General features: G+C 47.8%; 3 protein-coding genes across 4 annotated transcripts; all 3 read left to right on the top strand.

Moving 5' to 3' along the window:
• Positions 1-5,488, top strand: LOC131131588 (uncharacterized). Its single transcript, XM_058076418.2, has 13 exons — positions 1-445; positions 512-605; positions 694-781; positions 1,215-1,506; positions 1,572-1,665; positions 1,800-1,887; positions 1,967-2,273; positions 2,351-2,444; positions 2,501-2,588; positions 2,675-2,987; positions 3,065-3,158; positions 3,263-3,350; positions 4,696-5,488. The coding sequence occupies exons 1-13, from the start codon at positions 394-396 to the stop codon at positions 5,221-5,223; spliced, it is 2,220 nt and encodes a 739-aa protein (XP_057932401.2). The 5' UTR covers positions 1-393; the 3' UTR covers positions 5,224-5,488.
• A 175-nt stretch (positions 5,489-5,663) lies between these two features.
• Positions 5,664-8,699, top strand: LOC131131427 (protein FAM3C). 2 transcript variants are annotated; one of them, XM_078793821.1, is made up of 10 exons: positions 5,664-5,745; positions 5,819-5,890; positions 5,984-6,067; positions 7,294-7,350; positions 7,430-7,538; positions 7,673-7,731; positions 7,803-7,853; positions 7,925-8,009; positions 8,243-8,366; positions 8,499-8,699. In XM_078793821.1, the coding sequence occupies exons 1-10, from the start codon at positions 5,703-5,705 to the stop codon at positions 8,586-8,588; spliced, it is 774 nt and encodes a 257-aa protein (XP_078649947.1). In that variant the 5' UTR covers positions 5,664-5,702; the 3' UTR covers positions 8,589-8,699. The 2 variants fall into 2 exon arrangements, with proteins under 2 accessions (XP_078649947.1, XP_078649949.1); XM_078793823.1 differs by having other exon boundaries at positions 5,672-5,745; positions 5,842-5,890.
• Positions 8,700-9,236: 537 nt separating this feature from the next.
• Positions 9,237-25,659, top strand: actr6 (actin related protein 6). The gene is made up of 11 exons (XM_058075295.2): positions 9,237-9,451; positions 12,435-12,552; positions 12,631-12,699; positions 12,767-12,890; positions 12,968-13,103; positions 13,170-13,226; positions 13,335-13,433; positions 13,608-13,686; positions 24,797-24,968; positions 25,098-25,236; positions 25,309-25,659. The coding sequence occupies exons 1-11, from the start codon at positions 9,384-9,386 to the stop codon at positions 25,436-25,438; spliced, it is 1,191 nt and encodes a 396-aa protein (XP_057931278.2). The 5' UTR covers positions 9,237-9,383; the 3' UTR covers positions 25,439-25,659.
• The last annotated feature ends 130 nt before the right edge of the window (positions 25,660-25,789 follow it).

The following is a 25,789-nucleotide window of genomic DNA, read 5'->3' as shown; positions in this document are numbered from 1 at the left end:
CACGTGATTGCGGGCAGGCCTTGGCAGAAAATCGAGCGCTCCTTGGAGCGCAAACTGGACACAGGTTTGCTCGGGTCTAACTGTACGGTTCACTTATTAGTTCCTGTACGCAGACATGGATTGCAAGAACGTCTGGGAGTCGGTGTCACAGTTTAGTGTGCTCAGGATTTTACCTCCGTTACGAGTTCGAGCTTGTTGTTTGTGTTAGCTATTTAGCCAGCTAGCATCGCGTAAGGAGCTCCGCAAGACGCTCAGTCTGGTCCGGGCCTGCCTGGTGATGGACGGAGCGGATCCGCCAAACCACAGCGGGTCGACGTTCTGTTCACACTGGTGTGTGTGTGTAGCTTGTCCGCAGCAATCCAAAACAACACAACCGCCGCTTCCGTGCTCACAATGAACAGAAGCCCGAGCCCACTGGCCCACTTGCCGGAAAACTCCTATAAAAGTAAGTCCACCTTCCACCTGATTCATTTTTGGGTCGCTGTTCACCTTTGACCTTTACCCTCTCCAGTGAGCGAGGATGACGTGAGGAGGCTGATCCACTTCAGAGCGTCCAACGAGATTCTGTTTACCGGTAAAAGGAATTCTGCCAAGATAGCCTGGAGGTACAGCACGTGCTGTTAGTCCAAATATTCATCTGTTCGATTCACTGAAGCTCCAGCTAAGAGTTTGGATCTTATGGTTCTGGTCCAGCATCATCCTGAGGGGTCTGGGCCTTGAAGGGAAGCTGACGGCTGAACAGATCGCAAAAAAGTGGGACAATCTGCGCACCAAGTACAAGGTATGACTTCACCTGGCTCACATTGAACAGGACCAGAACCAGCGTCAGGTTCTCGTATTCTCCTGCTCTCAAAGTGTAATTCTCATGTTTCCACCAGAAAATAAAGTAGATCAAGTAGTTTGTGAGAAGATAACACTTCTTAAAAGTTGTGGGAAACTGTACTTGTTTGGGGGAAAAATCCAAAAGTTGTATTCTTCTACTGTGGCGTTTTTTTTTAAATGTCCCAAACAAGACCCAGGACCTTCAAGTCCTGCTTTAAAATGCTGCTTGTTGAGAAGAGCATACCCGCTAGTAAACGCTGGGTCTCATACGCTTGGTACCCGGGCCTCCAGTGGGGGAATAATCAACATAATGTTCTCATACTTTTATGTTTAATGCTCTATTGTTGTAATATTCTGTAATATTCATATTTGTATGCATGATCCTGATCCAGGACTTGAAACAGCCCTATCAGGGTCAGGAGCCCCCGGGGGGCGTGACTGAGTCGTGGCCTTGGTTTCACATGATGGATGAAGCCATGCAGGGTCGACTGTACAACAGCCAACTGGTGCTGAGCAACCAGAACCAGGACAACCAGGACATCCTGGAGTTCCTCATCAAAACCGAGATGGAGGACTCGGGGGCGACAACAGAAAGAGTCAAGGACGACGTGACTGTCGCTGAGGCTCCACCCGCCGAGCGTGTTCCCATGGGCTGGAGGAGGATGAACGAGTGTTCATATAAAAGTAGGCGGTGATGTCACAAGCGGCCATGTGCCTTGCGTTGATATCATCATGTCTTCTTTCCGCAGTGTCCGAGGCCGAGACAGACCGTTTGATTAAAGTTCGAGCCGCCAACGAGGCCATCTTTACTGGCAGGAAGCACACGGCCAGGCCGGCATGGAGGTGAGTCACATGACTAGTTTCACGGGATGTCATCAGTGTGCATATTGTTACTATAACAACCCATCTGTGTGTCAGTGCAGAGTGAATAAATCCCATGTGATCAAGTAATGTCATGGTGGTATGTCTCGTCATAGGGCTGTCCTTCATGAATTGGGTCTTCAGGGAAAGCTGACCACAGATCAGCTGGCCAAGAAGTGGGACAACTTGAAGAGGAGGTATAAGGTGAAGACTCCCTCCACATGAGTCCCGGTGGCATCGCAATGTCGCGTCACGCCACTATGTCTTCCCGTTTTTCCACCAGGAGCTAAAGTTTCCGGCGCGAGGCATGGAATCCAACCCGAGCTCGTGGCCGTGGTTCTACCGGATGAACGATGCCATGGAGGGCCGCTTGGCCAATGCTGCGCCCGTTCTCACGCCCATAGTGGATGACGAAGACGATGACTGTGAGTTGATGTCGCCAACGCCCAAAAAGCGAGCAAGACGAAGTCGTGGCGGTATGGCAGAGTTTCTGAATGAGTCGGAGATGGACCTGCTGGTCGACGCAGAGGAAAAAAATGCTTCTTCTGCGTTGGGAGATTTGCATCGAATGTCCGATTTCAGCTATAAATGTAAGAAGACTCCTTGCACTCCTTGTCTTCGCTATATCGACCCATGACAGATGAGTTGAGATGTGTCTTATGGACAGTGACAGAAGAAGACATCAGGCGACTGGTGGAGCTGAGAGCTGCTAACGAGTCTTTGTTTACCGGCCGCAGGAACAGTGCCAAGCCGGCCTGGAGGTAAATGCACGAATACCGTAACCTGATGCACTTCTGCACTGACGTTGTTTCTGCAGGGGCATCGTAAAGGAACTGGGTTTGACGGGAAAAATCACACCGGACCAGGTTGCCAAGAAGTGGGACAACCTGAAGACCAAGTTCAAGGTGAGCTTCAGTCACATGACTGAGCTACTTCCTGTTTGATTTCTTGAGCACAGCGTAAACAGGAAGTAAAAATGTGTGCTCTGCAGGACTTAAAGTTTCCTCCTCAAGGAATGGAAGTTCACACCAGCCCAGCGTCCTGGCCGTGGTTCCAACTGATTAGTGACGCCCTGGAGGGAAGATTGGCAGGAAAAGCACCCCGGATCACGCCTATTTGGACCAATGAGGAGGATGCTGTCTTTGTCTCCTCCTCCCCACCCGCTGACAGTTTGATGACAGAGAGGACCGTGTGTGAGTTGGACTCTGTAGTGGGCGTAGACAGCAGCGAGCCTGACGGTAATGTCACTTACATCGACGCCAGCGGGGAGGAGTGTTCCACGCCGTCTGACTTGTCTTATAAAAGTAAGATGGCAGCCACCAAAATGAAGAAAATTGACAGTCGACATCATTTTTTGGTATTGGTTTGTCTGTCTCCATAGTGACCGATCTGGATACTCGCCGCATGATTCAACTGCGAGCTGCTAATGAAGCCTTGTTTACCGGAAGAAGAAATGCTGCCAAAGCTGCGTGGAAGTAAGATGCTCTACTCTTTGACGTTTTAGCATCTGCATCACCCACTGTATTGTTTAATTTGTGTATTGTTTAATTTGTGTGTGTGTGTGCCCATGCTGTGTCAGAGCCATCATCCAGCAGCTCGGTCTTCAGGGAAAAGTTTCCACATACCAGATGTCTAAAAAATGGGACAATCTCAAGCGAAGGTTCAAGGTAAATGCTGTATGTTCTCATTATGTCATATCCTCATGCTCTCATGGTGTCATATTCCCATCGTTTCATCACATCGTGTTCTCTTGGTGGCATCATAGCCTCATATTTTGAACAATTATATTTCACCATTAATGTAGATTAATGTCTATTGATGCGGTTGTCATGTTTTCACCATGTCATGTTCTTATATATTAACATGCTCTCATTGTTATTGTCATGTTTTAACATTGATAATAATTATCATGATAATATTCCTAAAACATACATGTTAGGTTAATTGCCGATTCCACATTGTCCATAGGTATAAATGTGAGTGTGAATGGTTGTTTGTCTATATGTGCCCTGTGATTGGCTGGCGACCAGTCCAGGGTGTACCCTGCCTCTCGCCCTAAGACAGCTGGGATAGGCTCCAGCACCCCCGGGACCCTCGTGAGGAAAAAGCGGTAGTGAGTGAATGAATGATAATATTCCTAAAACATACATGTTAGGTTAATTGGCGATTCCAAATTGTCCATAGGTATGAATGTGAGTGTGAATGGTTGTTTGTCTATATGTGCCCTGTGATTGGCTGGCGACCAGTCCAGGGTGTACCCCGCCTCTCGCCCGAATACAGCTGGGATAGGCTCTGGCATGCTTGCGACCCTAGTTAGGATATTGCGGTATAGAAAATGGATGGATAATAATAATTAGGGCTGCAAGTAACAATTATTTTAATAATCGATCAATTTCAACTCTTTATTTTTTTGTTGAGCGCAACAGTGAGCCACTCTGCCTTTTGCGTCCTTATCGCATTTCAAAGCTTCAACTCAACTGGCTGAGTGAATGTATGGATGTATGAGGGAGGAGGGATTGATGTTCACGTGTATGATGTGGGTCTTTGCAGTAACGCAGTAAAAAAAATGCAGCGTTTGATCTCTGCCTGTTTGGCCACCCCCGGCGAATGGAGGTTGGTTTAGTGGAGAGGTAAAGCTGGGTGTAGAAGATATTACCAAGGGGGAGAAGGTAGTTGATAAACAGAAGGGGCGCAAGGACAGAGCCCTGAGGCACACTGGTTACGGTGGAGAGATGGGAATTGAAAGAGTGAGTGAAACCAGTTTTCCCCATGCTATGTTCTCACATCTTCTCATGTTTTCATCATGTCATGTTGTCATTGTCACTTTCTCATTATTTAATCTATTTTCTTAAGATATGCCTTTATTCGTCCCTCAGTGTTGTGTTCTTACTTATGTTCTTCCCATTTTGTCCCCATGTTGTCATGACCTCACATTCTCACTGTGCCATCACGTCATTATGTCATCTCATATATTGACATATATTCTTGATGTTGTCATGTCACTTCCCTCAGGATCTTAAGTACCCCCCAGCAGGCATGGAGAGCATCAGTGATGCTGCCGCCTCCTGGCCATGGTTCCACCTGATGAATGATGCCATGGAGGGTCGCCTGGTGAGTAGCGCCCCCCTCCTGACTCCTGTCACCCAGGGCGGCGAGCAGCAGCACACTGATCCTGCCCCCAGGCAACGGGCCCGCTCCGCCCCAACCCCCACTGACTATGCCCAGGAGTCGTTTGGCGGTGGCGAGCAGGCCCGCTTGGTCGGTTTGGAACGGCAGTGGGAGGCGGTGCAGCGGGAGCAGGCTGCTATGGAGCGTCAACGTGAGATTCTGGAGGGAGAACGGGTGGCGGTGGAGCAGGAGCGAGTGGCGGTGCAGGCGGAAAGGCTGTGGCTGGAGCGGGAGCGTGCCGCGGTCGAGAGGGACCGTGCCATGTTGGAGCAGGAGAGGGCAGGGCTGAGCAGAGAGAGGGAGATGCTTGACCAGCGAGCACTGATGCTGACGCCCGTCGTCCACTCAGGACACCTCAATGCCCTCATGTAGACTCCCCACCCACACCTCTGCTACCTTTGTTGGAGGACAGTGTGCTCCTCATTGTTGCGACTTCACAGACACCTTTGTAGATTTTATTTTGGTGAGCTGATGCAGTTTCCTGTGTGTTGCCTTTGTAGGTATTTGATAGCGGTTTCTATTTATTGGAGAAAAGAATGATAATGAGGGAGGCGGGACTTCACTTTGTGCCTCATTAATAGAAATTATTGAAGTTCTAAAGCCTTTTGTTCTGAAAATAAAAGTCTGATGCCATAAATTCACTTCCTGTTTGCTTTTGCTGTAAGTTGGTGATCTCATGTGACCTTTGACTCTGAGAAGGCGTCTTGTTTGTTCTGCACCTACCCTGTGTCAACAAAAGGTGATGACTTGTGTGCTATCGTGGTTGAAGGCTGATGGTCAGACTCCTGTTAAAACAGGAAGGACTTGTTTCGTCGGATGCCATCGTTACGCACACTTGGGACACAAGTCACATGCCGACGTGTCACCTGGACTTGAACTTGGTCCTGTGCTCAGGTACTGTTCGGTCAAATTTGGCTTATTTGAAAATATGCTGTTAAATACTTACACCACATGACTGTACTAGTAGACATTATAGACATCTCTTTGCAGCGTCTTATCTTTAAAAAACACGCAATGGCAAGACGACACAACCCGACAAGTATGTTTTCATTGTGTGTTTGTGTGTACTGTTGACAAAGGATAGCATAGCATGGTGTCTTACAATATCTTTCTATGCAACTCCGTCTCTCAGAGGTTGTGATGTGGACGTTGATTCTGTTACCAGCTGGGTTCTTCATCAGTGTTGTTCTCCTCAAGCTCGGCAACACCTCCACAGGTAGACCCCACCATGCCACCTTTCTTGTCAGAGCACACTTAACAGTAGAGATTTGGTATTAATAACGCACTTTGCTTAAGTGGGTTTTACGGCAGGGGTCTCAAACTCAATTTACTTGGGGGCCACTGGAGCTCGGGTCTGGGTGAGACTGGGCCGCATCAGGTTTTCCAAAAAAAAATAAAAAAAAATGCATTTATTAAAAACAAAAAAAATTTAAAAACTTCGCTTTGGTTCCAATTTTCTACAAGAAAAGCTCTGATAAAGCATTCCACTGTTCTCAATCTTACTTTTTATTTTTCTACACAAAATAAGATGAAAAATAAATAAACAAATCAAGAATAAAGAATATCAATCAATCAGTAATAAATAAATATAATTATAATAAAACGTCAAATAATAAAAACTTGAGAAACCACATATAGTTGGTGGGTAGACAAATTATTTTTTTCAGATTAAAATGAACAAAGCATTATTAGAGCCCTGTAGACATGACAAAACACGACTATAGTCACATTTATACTCTTTTTATTTACAACATATTGCGCAACTGCAGGGTCTTGAGACACATGCTAACTCGCAAACTAGAGAGCTAGCGACCTAAACGGTAGCCTTCAAGTTATTTCCTTTAAACTTAAATAGCCAAAAACTTACCACTTCCACACGGGTAGGGAGGATAACTATTAAGAGTTATTTAACCTTTAACATGAACATTAATCAAACGTAACAATTTTTTCTGGGTACATGACAGCATCCATATCAAACTTGCGCGGGCCGCACTAACATTAAACTTTCATATCAAGGCGGGGGCCTCAAACGAGTGTCCTGTGGGCCACATTTGGCCCGCGGGCCGTGTGTTTGAGACCCCGGTTTTACGGTGAGACACTCAACCTTACAGAAACCTCAGGAAGCGGAGGATAGATGTAAGTTGACAGTAATTATGAGAATGGCCAAGACGTTGTATTCTAAAAAAATATGATTGGATTCTCAGAGACACAGAGGTTTAACTGTATTGGGTATTTATGCCCAATGTTGTCTATACCCTTGTGCTACTCTTATTACCATAGTTAGTATTGAAAACACTGTTAAATGTGTAAATATCAGTAAATGCGTGAGATATTTTTGAAAAGAAAGTAGGAAAAAACAAGAAAGCAGATTTTGTTGAGAGATTAGGGTGGGATTTTTGATCTGCTGCCCCTTAAAGTGAACATGTCATATCTCTTTGGCAGCTGATTGGCTGCATGTGTTCTGGTCCAGGCAGAGCAAGCGCACCCCCAAACTAACAGGTCAGAGGTCATTCACACCTTCACGAGTGTTTCTGTTTAACTAGCAACCATGACTGAACATTCCCCGTGGCCTCCTCAGCTGGACCTTGTGCTTCGAACTCACGTTGTCCAGAAGATCACTTCAGCTTCTACATGCAGAGTGGTGCTGCTAACGTGGTGGCGCCAAAGATCTGCGTCCAAAGCAAACTGTAATCAAAAACACATTTGGTTAGGATCATACAGATTTAGAAGTTACTAACAGGCAATACAGTGCAGTACCACTTTTTTACCAGCAGAGACAATACTGAGTCATCGTCCAGAGTCATGATGATGTTTTTAACAGGGTTCTGGGGACAGTGTTGAACAACGCCGGGCTGGGAATAAATGTTGTTGTTCTAAATGGTAAGTTAGCCAAGTGGCTAATTAGTGAAAACATTTTAGCTGAGATGCTAACATGTGTGGTTTACCCTCAGGTAAAACGGGGGCCGTGTTGCAGAGTGATCACTTCAACATGTACAGCGATGGTGAGCAACAGCTTCATCAGCTTCATCACGCCACTGTGATATTGTTCAATTGTCATGTTGTCGCCGTGCAGATGACAAACCTCTCATTGACTTCCTGAAGAACATCCAGCAAGGTTCTGTTGTCCTCATGGCATCCTACGACGACCCGTCCACAAAGTAAACCATCGCCACACTCCTATATAATAACAAATAAGCTTTTAAGGGTTTGTCTGCTGGGGGAGGAGCTTGAACTTTATAAACAGACAGTCACATGCAGTTAGCATGTAGCCTGTATAGTAAACAGCAAGTTGCATGTTATTCTTGTGTTGGCATGTGACAGAGGCAGCTCTCAACTAATTATCAACTAATAAAAAAACTCTTTTTGTGTGTGTGTGTGTGTGTGTGTGTAGGCTCTCAGGTGAAGCTAAGAAGCTGATTGGTGAACTGGGGAGTTCTGTTGTCCAATCACTGTCCTTCAGAGATAATTGGGTCTTTGTTGGTGGCAAAGGAGTTGTCACCAGCAACTTTGAGAAGGTAGACATACCAATGTTGCTCTTCATATTTGATTACTTTCTTGTTTCAAATTGTTCAATTTAAAAGATGAGTTACAGTCTAACAGAGTGTGTGTGTGTGTGTGTGTGTGTGTGTGCGTGCGCGCTGTGTCAGCTGCTGAAGAACGACAAAGAAAAGAACAAATACAACAACTGGCCGGAGATCATACAGCTGGAAGGATGCATCCCAAAATATTTAGGTTGACCACCTTTACCTTGGAATGCTGAATCTACTACAAAGTGATGTTTTTATTTTCATGGTTTTACTAGGTGACAATATTTATATTACTGGAAAGTAGGAAACTCGGCCTGGCAATATGTATATATATATATATATATATATATATATATATATATATATATATATATATATGTATATATATATGTATATATATGTATATAGATGTGTATATGTATATATATGTATATATATATGTATATATATATGTATATATGTGTGTGTGTGTGTATATACACACACACACACATATATATATATACTCTACATATATACTATATATATATATACTCCTATGAGATACTCAAGAGAACATAACAGAACATGTCCTGAGAAAAGGTCCCCTGAGTTTTACTGAAAAATTATGGAAAGCAGGAAGCAATGTTTTTGAATGTGAAAAGAGTACTATTTGTATATTTTTTCCATTGCTGTGTTTACTCATTGTCCATAAAGGAAAATAAAATTCATGGACGCCGGGAAAATTCACAAATGACAGTTTACTTTTGCTTATTACATTAGGTTACTTATTGAAAGTGTAGGATTGCTGGACGTATTTTTAGTGTGATGTGTGTTTCCACCCGGACCACTTTTTGAAGGACTGTCAATGGAGCTTGTGATTGGCTGACTCCTCCACCAATGAACACAAACAACCAGCGGCAAAGCGGAAATGAACCAAACGCGACAATATTGGAAGTGCCTGTGTTGTTTGTGAAACCTAAAAGTTGACTTGTTTGTTTTAAGAGCTTACTTTGGACTTAAACAATGCCCACTTTAGTACTGGACAACGGAGCCTACACGGCAAAAATAGGATACAGTATGGAGAACGTTAGGTGGGTGAGGTGCCTCCATTGCTATCGATTGCGTTTATTAGGGCTCGAGCACTGACCAGTGCGAAAGCCCTATTGTAATCGTTCCGTTTTTTATTCTGACGAAAGGACGGCCATTTTGAGGGCCTTAACATGCCCGAAAACTCACCAAATTTTGCAAGCGCGTCAGGTCTGGCGAAAATTTCGATCTGGTGGGGGTCCCGAAAACAATGTTCCAAAATTGACTCTCTAGCGCCACCTTTAATTTTTGAAAAAATTGGCCCCCGCCACCAGTTTCACCTATCGTCACGAAACTTGGTGGAGACGTCTATCGTGACAGGACGGACCAAAAAGTCTCAAGAACCCATATTGGAAAACGAACAGGAAGTCGGCCATTTTGGATGGCGGCGGCCTTTTTTGTGCCAGAAGTTGGGGTCGTATCTCGACGAACTCCTCCTAGGGGGTTTGACCAAATGAGTCCGTTGTTGCATCAACGGACACTAGACGGATGGCCGACGTTAAATTGCGAAGGATTTTGGGATATTCCATACGATGTGGGCGTGGCACGCCCCCAAATTTTGCCCATTTTCATATGTCCGGGCCTTGCACGCTGAGCGTAACTGTAGACGTGAATAACTTGGCTCCACGTGGTCAGATCTTCATCATACTTGGTACATGTGATCATGGCCCCGCCCCGAAGGTCCCCGTTGGTCACTTCCTGATTTCGTCGCAGCGCCACCTATTGGCGACAGGCTAAAGGCGTGTCATCTACATGAGGCCTTTTCTGCCAGGAGATTCATCAGATGAACATCGGGGTCACAAGGTCACTGCCTGACAGCCTGGTGAAGCCTGTTGATGGACCATGATGCAGGAAAAGCGCACGTGGTGGGCGTGGCCTGGCGGCGAATGCTCAGGCCTCGCCATTTACATAGAAAAGGTCATCATTCGCCCGCAAAAGGTCGCATGGGCTTGAAAACTCATAGGGGGGGTCAGAATCCAGGCCTGAGCGGCCTGGTGTGGCCCCCATATGAAACCAAGCCAAATTGACTCACTAGCGCCACCTAGAAGTTTTAAAATAATTATCCCTCGCCTCCCGTTGCACGTATCGGCATGATTTTCGGAGGAGACATCACTCGTGACAGGACGCACAAAAAAGTCTCAATAACCCATGTTCTAAAACCAACAGGAAGTCGGCCATTTTAGGTGGCGGCGGCCATTTGGGGGCGGATGTAGGGGTCGTATCTTGACGAACTCCTCCTAGGGGGTTTGACCGAATGAGTCCGTTGTTGCATCAACGGACACTAGACGGATGGCCCACGTTAAATTGCGAAGGATTTTGGGCCGCTCCATAGGATGTGGGCGTGGCACGCCACCAAACTTTGACCATTTCATATCTGGCCCTGCCTGGTGTCTGGCCTTGCCTTGAAGCAATGTACATCAAAGTCAATACACAGTTTGACTGACAGACTGATGATGTCAGTTGATGGACTATGATGTGTGTAAAGCACATGTGGGGGGCGTGGCCACGGCGAATGGTCAGCCTTCGCCATTGACCATCAAAAGGTCATCATTTGCCTGCAGAAGGTCACAGGCTGCTGAAATCTTAAACGTGAGGCCTTAATCCAGGCCTGAGCGCCCTGGTGGTGCTCCCATGTGACACCAATCTAAATTGACACACTAGCGCCACCTAGAAGTTTCAATTCATTATCCCTCGCCACCCGTTACACGTATCACTATGATTTTCGGTGGAGACGTCTATCATGACAGGACGCACTTAACGCTCCAGAAGCCATGTTCTAAACACAGTGCCACCAACTGGTGGAAATGTATATCTGCCGTAACTTCCTGATTCATGGTCAGATTGTCTTGAAATTTTTTTTGGTGTGTTGGGTCAATCTCTGGTCTGTTATACTGTGTGTACATAGACTCTATAGCGCCACCAACTGGTGGAAATGTATATAGCCGTAACTTCCTTCCACATGGTCGGATCAAGCCCAAATTTTTTCTGGTGGTTTGGGGTACCCTCTGGTCTATGACTGTGTGTGTACATAGACTGTATAGCGCCACCAACTGGTGGAAATGTATATAGCCGTAACTTCCTTCCACATGGTCGGATCAGGCCCAAATTTTTTCTGGTGGTCTGGGGTACCCTCTGGTCTATGACTGTGTGTGTACATCGACTGTATAGCGCCACCAACTGGTGGAAATGTATATAGCCGTAACTTCCTTCCACATGGTCGGATCAGGCCCAAATTTTTTCTGGTGGTCTGGGGTACCCTCTGGTCTATGACTGTGTGTGTACATACGCTATAGCGCCACCAACTGGTGGAAATGTATATCTGCCGTAACTTCCTTACGCACGGTCGGATCGGTCCCTAATTTTTTCTGTTGGTTCGGGGTACCCTCCGGTCCGTTACCGTGTGGGCCAACCACTCTATAGCGCCACCCACAGGCGGAAACGTATATCCGCCGCAAGGACCTACCGCGTGGTCCGATCGTCGTGAATTTTTTTATGGCGGTTCGCGGTGTCGGACGGGACGTGACCGCGCACCCGCCTCGCCGCCGCTGTCGCCCCCTCCTGGCGGAAAATTGCAAGTGCCGTGACTCCCTTACCGCTTATCTGCTCGCCGCGGTTTTTCGTACGGTCACGCGCGCGACCCCGACCCGCGCGTACCCCCGACCCGCGCGTACCCCCGAGCGCGTCGGGGTGCTCGAGCCCGCTCATCACTGCTTGCAGTTTTAATTTTTCTTTGCTTTCCTATGTAAGCAGAAATCAAACAAGCTAAACAAAATACACAAACAGCCAAATATTAATAGTAGCTAACAGAAAAAATCGTGCTGGACAGCATAATGCATGTGTGTAAAAAGATAAAATAACATGGGATTTGAATTTAGAAGCGCAATGTGTGAACTGTCCAGCAGATTGCGCGGTTGCCACCAACACCACAGTGACTTTAATGTCCACAGATGTTAACATAAATCCAAAATGTGTCTTCTTCACTGCTAGCGTCATTCCCAACTGTCAGTTTCGCTCCAAGACGTCTCGAATGAAGACCTTCACTGCCAGTCAGCTGGATGAGATCAAAGATCCTTCAGGTCTCTTCTACATCCTGCCCTTCCAGAAGGTGACCACGTCACTCTAAAACCCTGCCACACTTATAAATTGGAGTGGTTGATTTTTGACACGCGTCTCTCCTGCTCAGGGCTACCTGGTCAACTGGGACGTCCAGAGGAAAGTTTGGGATCATCTGTTTGGAAAGGAGATGTTCAAGGTTGACAAAGACAAAGACCCTTTTCTCTCTTGCTGCTGCTGCTCATCTTCCCAAATTGTGATTGCAGGTGGACTTTGCTGAAACAAGCGTGGTCATCACCGAGCCATACTTCAACTTCACCTCCATCCAGGAATCCATGAATGAAATCCTCTTTGAGGAGTACCAGTTCCAGTCAGCAGTCAGAATCAATGGTGAGTTGCTACCATGGACACTAGCTAGCCAAGCCTAGCATGTAGCATATTCTCACTCTGTCTACGTGGTTCTTCAGCGGGTTCTCTGAGCGCGCGATACTACTTCCACAACAAACCCTCTCGAGTATGCTGCCTACTCGTTGATAGCGGCTTTTCCTTCACGCACATCGCCCCCTACTGCCGCAGCAACAAAATGAAGGACGCCATTCGCAGGTCAGAGACTTCACTGACCTCATCGCTTCTTTCTGATATTGATGCTGATGGTGCTCTCTTGTGTAGGATCAGCATAGGAGGAAAACTACTGACCAATCACCTGAAAGAGATCATTTCCTATCGGTGGGCCTGCCTCCTTGCTCACATGACCAAAGATTGTCAAGAGTCATTGCTCTGTCAAAAAGTTCAACAAAATGACAGCATTCTGTGTGTGTATGCGTGCGTGGACAGGCAGCTGCATGTGATGGATGAAACGCATGTGATCAACCAGGTGAAGGAGGACGTATGCTATGTGTCCCAAGACTTCTACAAAGACATGTCCATTGCACAGTAAGACCTGTTATCTCAGCTGACCTGCATACTACATGTCGTTGATAAGCACTCTTCAGAGGCGTTTGGGTGCAACTTGTACTCATTTTTGTCATGTGGGAGACACTTTCGTAGTGTGAAAGCCTGACAATGAATGATGGGAGAATACAACTCGGTATTGGTGTGTCTTTCCAGGTTGAAGGGACATGATAACACCGTCATGAGGGATTACGTTCTTCCTGACTTCAGCACCATCAAGAAAGGATTCTGCAAGGTTAGTCGTGTCCTACAGCATATCTTCTCTTCCTCCATGTACAGTATCTTACAAAAATGAGCACTGGCCTTGCATTTTAGCATGAATACTACAGTTATAGAATATAGAAATTACATGTGCTTGGAGCAGATTGTATTAATATATACAACTGAACGCAAAATGCAGTTTTTAAATTCAACTTTTAATTAAAACTGCAAGCAGTGATGAGCGGGCTCGAGCACCCCGACGCGCTCGGGGGTCCGCGCGGGTCGGGGGTACGCGCGGGTCGGGGTCGTGTGCGCGACCGGACGGGCGCGCGGACGCGCCGTACGAAAAACCGCGGCGAGCGGATAAGCGGTAAGGGAGTCACGGCACTTGCAATTTTCCGCCAGGAGGGGGCGACAGCGGCGGCGAGGCGGGTGCGCGGTCACGTCCCGTCCGACGCCGCGAACCGCCATAAAAAAATTCACGACGATCGGACCGCGCGGTAGGTCCTTGCGGCGGATATACGTTTCCGCCTGTGGGTGGCGCTATAGAGTGTATGCGCCCACACGGTAACGGACCGGAGGGTACCCCGAACCAACAGAAAAAATTACGGGCCGATCCGACCGTGCGTAAGGAAGTTACGGCAGATATACATTTCCACCAGTTGGTGGCGCTATAGCGTATGTACACACACTGTCATAGACCAGAGGGTACCCCAGACCACCAGAAAAAATTTGGGCCTGATCCGACCATGTGGAAGGAAGTTACGGCTATATACATTTCCACCAGTTGGTGGCGCTATACAGTCTATGTACACACACTGTCATAGACCAGAGGGTACCCCAGACCACCAGAAAAAATTTGGGCCTGATCCGACCATGTGGAAGGAAGTTACGGCTATATACATTTCCACCAGTTGGTGGCGCTATACAGTCGATGTACACACACAGTCATAGATCAGAGGGTACCCCAAACCACCAGAAAAAATTTGGGCTTGATCCGACCATGTGGAAGGAAGTTACGGCTATATACATTTCCACCAGTTGGTGGCGCTATACTGTCTATGTACACACACAGACATAGACCAGAGGGTACCCCAAACCACCAGAAAAATTTGTGGCCCGATCCGACCATGTGGAAGGAAGTTACGGCTATATACATTTCCACCAGTTGGTGGCGCTATACAGTCTATGTACACACACAGTCATAGACCAGAGGGTACCCCAAACCACCAGAAAAAATTTGGGCTTGATCCGACCATGTGGAAGGAAGTTACGGCTATATACATTTCCACCAGTTGGTGGCGCTATACTGTCTATGTACACACACAGACATAGACCAGAGGGCACCCCAGACCACAAGAAAAATTTGTGGCCTGATCCGACCATGTGGAAGGAAGTTACGGCTATATACATTTCCACCAGTTGGTGGCGCTATACAGTGTATGTACACACACAGTCATAGACCAGAGGGTACCCCAGACCACCAGAAAAAATTGTGGCCTGATCCGACCATGTGGAAGGAAGTTACGGCTATATACATTTCCACCAGTTGGTGGCGCTATACAGTCTATGTACACACACAGTCATAGACCAGAGGGTACCCCAAACCACCAGAAAAAATTTGGGCTTGATCCGACCATGTGGAAGGAAGTTACGGCTATATACATTTCCACCAGTTGGTGGCGCTATACTGTCTATGAACACACACAGACATAGACCAGAGGGTACCCCAGACCACCAGAAAAATTTGTGGCCCGATCCGACCATGTGGAAGGAAGTTACGGCTATATACATTTCCACCAGTTGGTGGCGCTATAGAGTCTATGTACACACAGTATAACAAACCAGAGATTGACCCAACACACCAAAAAAAATTTCAAGACAATCTGACCATGAATCAGGAAGTTACGGCAGATATACATTTCCACCAGTTGGTGGCGCTGTGTTTTGAACATGGCTTCTGGAGCGTTAAGTGCGTCCTGTCTTGATAGACGTCTCCACCGAAAATCATAGTGATACGTGTAACGGGTGGCGAGGGATAATGAATTGAAACTTCTAGGTGGCGCTAGTGTGTCAATTTAGATTGGTGTCACATGGGAGCACCACCAGGGCGCTCAGGCCTGGATTAAGGCCTCACGTTTAAGATTTCAGCAGCCTGTGACCTTCTGCAGGCAAATGATGACCTTTTGATGGTCAATGGCGAAGGCTGACCATTCGCCGTGGCCACGCCCCCCACATGTGCTTTACACACATCACAGTCCATCGACTGACATCATCAGTCTGTCAGTCAAACTGTGTATTGACTTTGATGTACATTGCTTCAAGGCAAGGCCAGACACCAGGCAGGGCCAGATATGAAATGGTCAAAGTTTGGTGGCGTGCCACGCCCACATCCTATGGAGCAGGCCAAAATCCTTCGCAATTTAACGTGGGCCATCCGTCTAGTGTCCGTTGATGCTACAACGGACTCATTCGGTCAAGCCCCCTAGGAGGAGTTCGTCGAGATACGACCCATACATCCGCCCCCAAATGGCCGCCGCCACCTAAAATGGCCGACTTCCTGTTGGTTTTAGAACATGGGTTATTGAGACTTTTTTGTGCGTCCTGTCACGAGTGATGTCTCCTCCGAAAATCATGCCGATACGTGCAACGGGAGGCGAGGGATAATTATTTTAAAACTTCTAGGTGGCGCTAGTGAGTCAATTTGGCTTGGTTTCATATGGGGGCCACACCAGGCCGCTCAGGCCTGGATTCTGCCCCCCCCTATGAGTTTTCAAGCCCATGCGACCTTTTGCGGGCGAATGATGAGCTTTTCTATGTAAATGGCGAGGCCTGAGCATTCGCCGCCAGGCCACGCCCACCACGTGCGCTTTTCCTGCATCATGGTCCATCAACAGGCTTCACCAGGCTGTCAGGCAGTGACCTTGTGACCCCGATGTTCATCTGATGAATCTCCTGGCAGAAAAGGCCTCATGTAGATGACACGCCTTTAGCCTGTCGCCAATAGGTGGCGCTGCGACGAAATCAGGAAGTGACCTACGGGGACCTTCGGGGCGGGGCCATGATCACATGTACCAAGTATGATGAAGATCTGACCACGTGGAGCCAAGTTATTCACGTCTACAGTTACGCTCAGCGTGCAAGGCCCGGACATATGAAAATGGGCAAAATTTGGGGGCGTGCCACGCCCACATCGTATGGAATATCCCAAAATCCTTCGCAATTTAACGTCGGCCATCCGTCTAGTGTCCGTTGATGCAACAACGGACTCATTTGGTCAAACCCCCTAGGAGGAGTTCGTCGAGATACGACCCCAACTTCTGGCACGAAAAAGGCCGCCGCCATCCAAAATGGCCGACTTCCTGTTCGTTTTCCAATATGGGTTCTTGAGACTTTTTGGTCCGTCCTGTCACGATAGACGTCTCCACCAAGTTTCGTGACGATAGGTGAAACTGGTGGCGGGGGCCAATTTTTTCAAAAATTAAAGGTGGCGCTAGAGAGTCAATTTTGGAACATTGTTTTCGGGACCCCCACCAGATCGAAATTTTCGCCATACCTGACGCGCTTGCAAAATTTGGTGAGTTTTCGGGCATGTTAAGGCCCTCAAAATGGCCGTCCTTTCGTCAGAATAATAATAAAAAAAAAAATAATAATAATAATAAAAAACGGAACGATTACAATAGGGCTTTCGCACTGGTCAGTGCTCGAGCCCTAAAAACGGAACGATTACAATAGGGCTTTCGCACTGGTCAGTGCTCGAGCCCTAATTAAAACTGCAAGCAGTGATGAGCGGGCTCGAGCACCCCGACGCGCTCGGGGGTACGCGCGGGTCGGGGGTACGCGCGGGTCGGGGTCGCGCGCGCGACCGGACGGGCGCGCGGACGCGCCGTACGAAAAACCGCGGCGAGCGGATAAGCGATAAGGGAGTCACGGCACTTGCAATTTTCCGCCAGGAGGGGGCGACAGCGGCGGCGAGGCGGGTGCGCGGTCACGTCCCGTCCGACGCCGCGAACTGCCATAAAAAAATTCACGACGATCGGACCGCGCGGTAGGTCCTTGCGGCGGATATACGTTTCCGCCTGTGGGTGGCGCTATAGAGTGTATGCGCCCACACGGTAACGGACCGGAGGGTACCCCGAACCAACAGAAAAAATTAGGGGCCGATCCGACCGTGCGTAAGGAAGTTACGGCAGATATACATTTCCACCAGTTGGTGGCGCTATAGCGTATGTACACACACTGTCATAGACCAGAGGGTACCCCAGACCACCAGAAAAAATTTGGGCCTGATTTGACCATGTGTAAGGAAGTTACGGCTATATACATTTCCACCAGTTGGTGGCGCTATACAGTCGATGTACACACACGGTCATAGACCAGAGGGTACCCCAGACCACCAGAAAAAATTTGGGCCTGATCCGACCATGTGGAAGGAAGTTACGGCAGATATACCTTTCCACCAGTTGGTGGCGCTATACAGTCTATGTACACACACTGTCATAGACCAGAGGGTACCCCAGACCACCAGAAAAAATTTGGGCCTGATCCGACCATGTGGAAGGAAGTTACGGCTATATACATTTCCACCAGTTGGTGGCGCTATACAGTCTATGTACACACAGTATAACAGACCAGAGATTGACCCAACACACCAAAAAAAATTTCAAGACAATCTGACCATGAATCAGGAAGTTACGGCAGATATACATGTCCACCAGTTGGTGGCGCTGTGTTTTGAACATGGCTTCTGGAGCGTTAAGTGCGTCCTGTCTTGATAGACGTCTCCACCGAAAATCATAGTGATACGTGTAACGGGTGGCGAGGGATAATGAATTGAAACTTCTAGGTGGCGCTAGTGTGTCAATTTAGATTGGTGTCACATGGGAGCACCACCAGGGCGCTCAGGCCTGGATTAAGGCCTCACGTTTAAGATTTCAGCAGCCTGTGACCTTCTGCAGGCAAATGATGACCTTTTGATGGTCAATGGCGAAGGCTGACCATTCGCCGTGGCCACGCCCCCCACATGTGCTTTACACACATCATAGTCCATCAACTGACTTCATCAGTCTGTCAGTCAAACTGTGTATTGACTTTGATGTACATTGCTTCAAGGCAAGGCCAGACACCAGGCAGGGCCAGATATGAAATGGTCAAAGTTTGGTGGCGTGCCACGCCCACATCCTATGGAGCAGGCCAAAATCCTTCGCAATTTAACGTGGGCCATCCGTCTAGTGTCCGTTGATGCTACAACGGACTCATTCGGTCAAACCCCCTAGGAGGAGTTCGTCGAGATACGACCCATACATCCGCCCCCAAATGGCCGCCGCCACCTAAAATGGCCGACTTCCTGTTGGTTTTAGAACATGGGTTATTGAGACTTTTTTGTGCGTCCTGTCACGAGTGATGTCTCCTCCGAAAATCATGCCGATACATGCAACGGGAGGCGAGGGATAATTATTTTAAAACTTCTAGGTGGCGCTAGTGAGTCAATTTGGCTTGGTTTCATATGGGGGCCACACCAGGCCGCTCAGGCCTGGATTCTGCCCCCCCCTATGAGTTTTCAAGCCCATGCGACCTTTTGCGGGCGAATGATGAGCTTTTCTATGTAAATGGCGAGGCCTGAGCATTCGCCGCCAGGCCACGCCCACCACGTGCGCTTTTCCTGCATCATGGTCCATCAACAGGCTTCACCAGGCTGTCAGGCAGTGACCTTGTGACCCTGATGTTCATCTGATGAATCTCCTGGCAGAAAAGGCCTCATGTAGATGACACGCCTTTAGCCTGTCGCCAATAGGTGGCGCTGCGACGAAATCAGGAAGTGACCTACGGGGACCTTCGGGGCGGGGCCATGATCACATGTACCAAGTATGATGAAGATCTGACCACGTGGAGCCAAGTTATTCACGTCTACAGTTACGCTCAGCGCGCAAGGCCCGGACATATGAAAATGGGCAAAATTTGGGGGCGTGCCACGCCCACATCGTATGGAATATCCCAAAATCCTTCGCAATTTAACGTCGGCCATCCGTCTAGTGTCCGTTGATGCAACAACGGACTCATTTGGTCAAACCCCCTAGGAGGAGTTCGTCGAGATACGACCCCAACTTCTGGCACGAAAGAGGCCGCCGCCATCCAAAATGGCCGACTTCCTGTTCGTTTTCCAATATGGGTTCTTGAGACTTTTTGGTCCGTCCTGTCACGATAGACGTCTCCACCAAGTTTCGTGACGATAGGTGAAACTGGTGTCGGGGGCTAATTTTTTTTAAAATTCAAGGTGGCGCTAGAGAGCCAATTTTGGAACATTATATTTGAAACCCATAAAATATAAAATTTTTCGCCAGACCTGATGCGCTCGCCAAATTTGGTGAGTTTTCGGGCATGTTAAGGCCCTCAAAAAGGCCGACGGTTGGCAGAATAATAATAATAATAAGAAACGGAACGATTACAATAGGGCTTTCGCACTGGTCAGTGCTCGAGCCCTAATTAAAACTGCAAGCAGTGATGAGCGGGCTCGAGCACCCCGACGCGCTCGGGGGTACGCGCGGGTCGGGGGTACGCGCGGGTCGGGGTCGCGCGCGCGACCGGACGGGCGCGCGGACGCGCCGTACGAAAAACCGCGGCGAGCGGATAAGCGGTAAGGGAGTCACGGCACTTGCAATTTTCCGCCAGGAGGGGGCGACAGCGGCGGCGAGGCGGGTGCGCGGTCACGTCCCGTCCGACGCCGCGAACCGCCATAAAAAAATTCACGACGATCGGACCGCGCGGTAGGTCCTTGCGGCGGATATACGTTTCCGCCTGTGGGTGGCGCTATAGAGTGTATGCGCCCACACGGTAACGGACCGGAGGGTACCCCGAACCAACAGAAAAAATTACGGGCCGATCCGACCGTGCGTAAGGAAGTTACGGCAGATATACATTTCCACCAGTTGGTGGCGCTATAGCGTATGTACACACACTGTCATAGACCAGAGGGTACCCCAGACCACCAGAAAAAATTTGGGCCTGATCCGACCATGTGGAAGGAAGTTACGGCTATATACATTTCCACCAGTTGGTGGCGCTATACAGTCTATGTACACACACTGTCATAGACCAGAGGGTACCCCAGACCACCAGAAAAAATTTGGGCCTGATCCGACCATGTGGAAGGAAGTTACGGCTATATACATTTCCACCAGTTGGTGGCGCTATACAGTCGATGTACACACACAGTCATAGACCAGAGGGTACCCCAAACCACCAGAAAAAATTTGGGCTTGATCCGACCATGTGGAAGGAAGTTACGGCTATATACATTTCCACCAGTTGGTGGCGCTATACTGTCTATGTACACACACAGACATAGACCAGAGGGTACCCCAAACCACCAGAAAAATTTGTGGCCCGATCCGACCATGTGGAAGGAAGTTACGGCTATATACATTTCCACCAGTTGGTGGCGCTATACAGTGTATGTACACACACAGTCATAGACCAGAGGGTACCCCAGACCACCAGAAAAAATTGTGGCCTGATCCGACCATGTGGAAGGAAGTTACGGCTATATACATTTCCACCAGTTGGTGGCGCTATACAGTCTATGTACACACACAGTCATAGACCAGAGGGTACCCCAAACCACCAGAAAAAATTTGGGCTTGATCCGACCATGTGGAAGGAAGTTACGGCTATATACATTTCCACCAGTTGGTGGCGCTATACTGTCTATGAACACACACAGACATAGACCAGAGGGTACCCCAGACCACCAGAAAAATTTGTGGCCCGATCCGACCATGTGGAAGGAAGTTACGGCTATATACATTTCCACCAGTTGGTGGCGCTATAGAGTCTATGTACACACAGTATAACAAACCAGAGATTGACCCAACACACCAAAAAAAATTTCAAGACAATCTGACCATGAATCAGGAAGTTACGGCAGATATACATTTCCACCAGTTGGTGGCGCTGTGTTTTGAACATGGCTTCTGGAGCGTTAAGTGCGTCCTGTCTTGATAGACGTCTCCACCGAAAATCATAGTGATACGTGTAACGGGTGGCGAGGGATAATGAATTGAAACTTCTAGGTGGCGCTAGTGTGTCAATTTAGATTGGTGTCACATGGGAGCACCACCAGGGCGCTCAGGCCTGGATTAAGGCCTCACGTTTAAGATTTCAGCAGCCTGTGACCTTCTGCAGGCAAATGATGACCTTTTGATGGTCAATGGCGAAGGCTGACCATTCGCCGTGGCCACGCCCCCCACATGTGCTTTACACACATCATAGTCCATCAACTGACATCATCAGTCTGTCAGTCAAACTGTGTATTGACTTTGATGTACATTGCTTCAAGGTAAGGCCAGACACCAGGCAGGGCCAGATATGAAATGGTCAAAGTTTGGTGGCGTGCCACGCCCACATCCTATGGAGCAGGCCAAAATCCTTCGCAATTTAACGTGGGCCATCCGTCTAGTGTCCGTTGATGCAACAACGGACTCATTCGGTCAAACCCCCTAGGAGGAGTTCGTCGAGATACGACCCATACGTCCGCCCCCAAATGGCCGCCGCCACCTAAAATGGCCGACTTCCTGTTGGTTTTAGAACATGGGTTATTGAGACTTTTTTGTGCGTCCTGTCACGAGTGATGTCTCCTCCGAAAATCATGCCGATACGTGCAACGGGAGGCGAGGGATAATTATTTTAAAACTTCTAGGTGGCGCTAGTGAGTCAATTTGGCTTGGTTTCATATGGGGGCCACACCAGGCCGCTCAGGCCTGGATTCTGCCCCCCCCTATGAGTTTTCAAGCCCATGCGACCTTTTGCGGGCGAATGATGACCTTTTCTATGTAAATGGCGAGGCCTGAGCATTCGCCGCCAGGCCACGCCCACCACGTGCGCTTTTCCTGCATCATGGTCCATCAACAGGCTTCACCAGGCTGTCAGGCAGTGACCTTGTGACCCTGATGTTCATCTGATGAATCTCCTGGCAGAAAAGGCCTCATGTAGATGACACGCCTTTAGCCTGTCGCCAATAGGTGACGCTGCGACGAAATCAGGAAGTGACCTACGGGGACCTTCGGGGCGGGGCCATGATCACATGTACCAAGTATGATGAAGATCTGACCACGTGGAGCCAAGTTATTCACGTCTACAGTTACGCTCAGCGTGCAAGGCCCGGACATATGAAAATGGGCAAAATTTGGGGGCGTGCCACGCCCACATCGTATGGAATATCCCAAAATCCTTCGCAATTTAACGTCGGCCATCCGTCTAGTGTCCGTTGATGCAACAACGGACTCATTTGGTCAAACCCCCTAGGAGGAGTTCGTCGAGATACGACCCCAACTTCTGGCACGAAAAAGGCCGCCGCCATCCAAAATGGCCGACTTCCTGTTCGTTTTCCAATATGGGTTCTTGAGACTTTTTGGTCCGTCCTGTCACGATAGACGTCTCCACCAAGTTTCGTGACGATAGGTGAAACTGGTGTCGGGGGCTAATTTTTTTTAAAATTCAAGGTGGCGCTAGAGAGCCAATTTTGGAACATTATATTTGAAACCCATAAAATATAAAATTTTTCGCCAGACCTGATGCGCTCGCCAAATTTGGTGAGTTTTCGGGCATGTTAAGGCCCTCAAAAAGGCCGACGGTTGGCAGAATAATAATAATAATAAGAAACGGAACGATTACAATAGGGCTTTCGCACTGTCAGTGCTCGAGCCCTAATTAAAGGAGAAAAAAATCGAAACCTACATAGCTCTGTGTGAAAATGATTGCGTGATGAGTGATTGAGCTTAATTTAGATCTATCAGTCTTGGAAAGGTTATAAAGCCATTTTTGAACATTGGGACTCCAGTGAACCACAGTGAGAGCCATTACTCACAAATGGCAAAAACATGGAACAGTGGGGATACACGGCGACCTAGTGGTTAGTGCGCAGGCCACACAACTAGGAGACCCAAGTTAGATTCCACCCTCGGCCATCTCTGTGTGGAGTTTGCATGTTCTCCCCGTGCATGCGTGGGTTTTTTCCGGGGACTCCGGTTTCCTCCCACACTCCAAAATCATACTAGGTTAATTGGCAACTCCAAATTGTCCATGGGTATGAATGTGAGTGTGAATGGTTGTTTGTCTATACGTGCCCTGTGATAGACAGCTGGGATAGGCTCTAGCACACCCACGACCCTTGTGAGGATAAGCGGTAGAAAATGAATGAATGAATGAATGAATGAATGAATGAATGAATGGAACAGCGGTGAACCTTCCCAGGAGTGACCAGCCAACCAATAGCACTGGCCTATCACCCCGCCTCCCGCCACTATAGAGACAAAGAGACTGAATGACTGACAGGAGGGTTGACTCGCTCCATTCATTTCTCTATAGAACGAACACTTTGAGGTAGGGTGACCAGATCCAACCTCACCAGATGTGGGACAGGGAGTATGCTTGTGGGGGACAATGTGGGACGTAGATGACACCAAAAATGCATATGGCACAGCTAGTTAACTGTTCAGTAACATTGTATAACTACTGTAAGTAGTAGTAATAGTTAGTAGTAGTAATAAAATAACAACTATAGATCTACAAACAAAAACACAGAATTGAAGTTAAAGTTATCTGCATCTACACAAACACAACACAAAGTGCTAGTAAAGAGGTCAATCTTGTAGACATGAATTACCAATAGGAGCTCACAATAAAGGCTGTAATTAGTCAGTGTCATCGTATCTTGAGGTAACATTGTCAGAACTGCATTTCCCTTTTTTCAGAATCTTCTACTTTCATCAGATTCCTCCATTTTCATTCGTTCATCTCAAATTACTATTCCAATGTAACGCGTCGCCAAAAGGTTTGCTGTCGGCGTGTGTTTCGCTGACTGTTTTTGGTGGGCGTTTCTTTAAACGGCATTGACTTTCCTGCACGTGCGCCTGGCTGTTTGATTGACAGCTTCTCATTTAATTGAATGAGAAAGTGTCTCCAAATTTTTTGACTTGTACACCCCTCACATTTCAGTCAAGGGAAAAGACTGTAGAAAATCATTTTGGATATAATTTATCACAAGGGAGCGAATCATGCTCTGCTTTACAGTCTTTCCTTGGTTGAAACACCGCTCATGCAAAGTGTGTACTCACGTTCATGAGATACTGTATGTTCTCCTCCACCAGCCAGCTGAACAAGTGGTCCTGAGTGGGAAGTACAAGACGGGAGAGCAGATCCTCAGGCTCGCCAACGAGCGGTTTGCCGTTCCCGAGATGCTGTTCCATCCTTCAGACATTGGTCTCCAGGAGATGGGCATTCCAGAAGCCATCGTGCACTCTGTCCAGTCCTTGCCGGAAGGTCTTGAGTTCAGTTTAAATTGGAAAAACCTTATTTTGTCTTTTTTTATATCAAGGCAAATGTCAAACAAGCCTGCTTCAGTGGACTGCTAGCATGTTTGCAGGTGTTAACGCGTGTGCTCCTGTGCAGACATGCAGCCTCACATGTATGACAACATCCTCCTGACCGGAGGCAACACTTTATTCCCGGGCTTCAGAGAGCGCCTGGAAACAGAACTTCGCTCTCTGGTTCCCACCCACATGCCTGTGTCGGTCATGCTTCCCGACAAGTGAGTGTTCTCCTGTCCTCCTTACTTTGTGTCTTCTCTGTTCGCAATGACGTATGCTCTCTTGTGCCACAGTCCCATAACATACTCGTGGGAAGGAGGGAAGTTCCTGGCTCAATATCTTGACTATAACCAGATGGTGGTCACACGGGATGACTATGAGGAGAACGGACATTTTATCTGTGAAGAAAAGTTTGACATCTGAACAACCAGAAGGACTAAAGAGCTTTGGATTTAACTTGTTGTATAGCTTTTCAGAATCACATTGTCTTCATTGTCATTGTAACAGGCACAAGAAAATTGAAATATTGTTTGTTTTGTACTTTGTTTTACAACTTTATAGTTTAATTACACAGTGTAGACATCAGTATTGTGTCAGTGTTCGGACGTGTTCACTGCCTGACTGAAATATATTGACACAACCAAACAATTAAAATTGTGAATTATAAACAATCAACACACTTCATTGAGGTCACTGGAGAAAACTATATGCAGATATAGAAGGATGGATGAGGCAACGTTTGGTAAGAAAGCTTGCTTCCGGGGTCCTTCTGGC

This window comes from Doryrhamphus excisus, linkage group LG1 (genome assembly GCF_037039965.1).
Source record: "Doryrhamphus excisus strain RoL-2023G ecotype Guam linkage group LG1, RoL_Dexc_Guam_v1.1, whole genome shotgun sequence".
NCBI lineage: Eukaryota > Metazoa > Chordata > Actinopteri > Syngnathiformes > Syngnathidae > Doryrhamphus > Doryrhamphus excisus.
The sequence above is the reverse complement of the archived record's forward strand: the minus strand, read 5'-3'. Positions and strand labels throughout refer to the sequence as shown.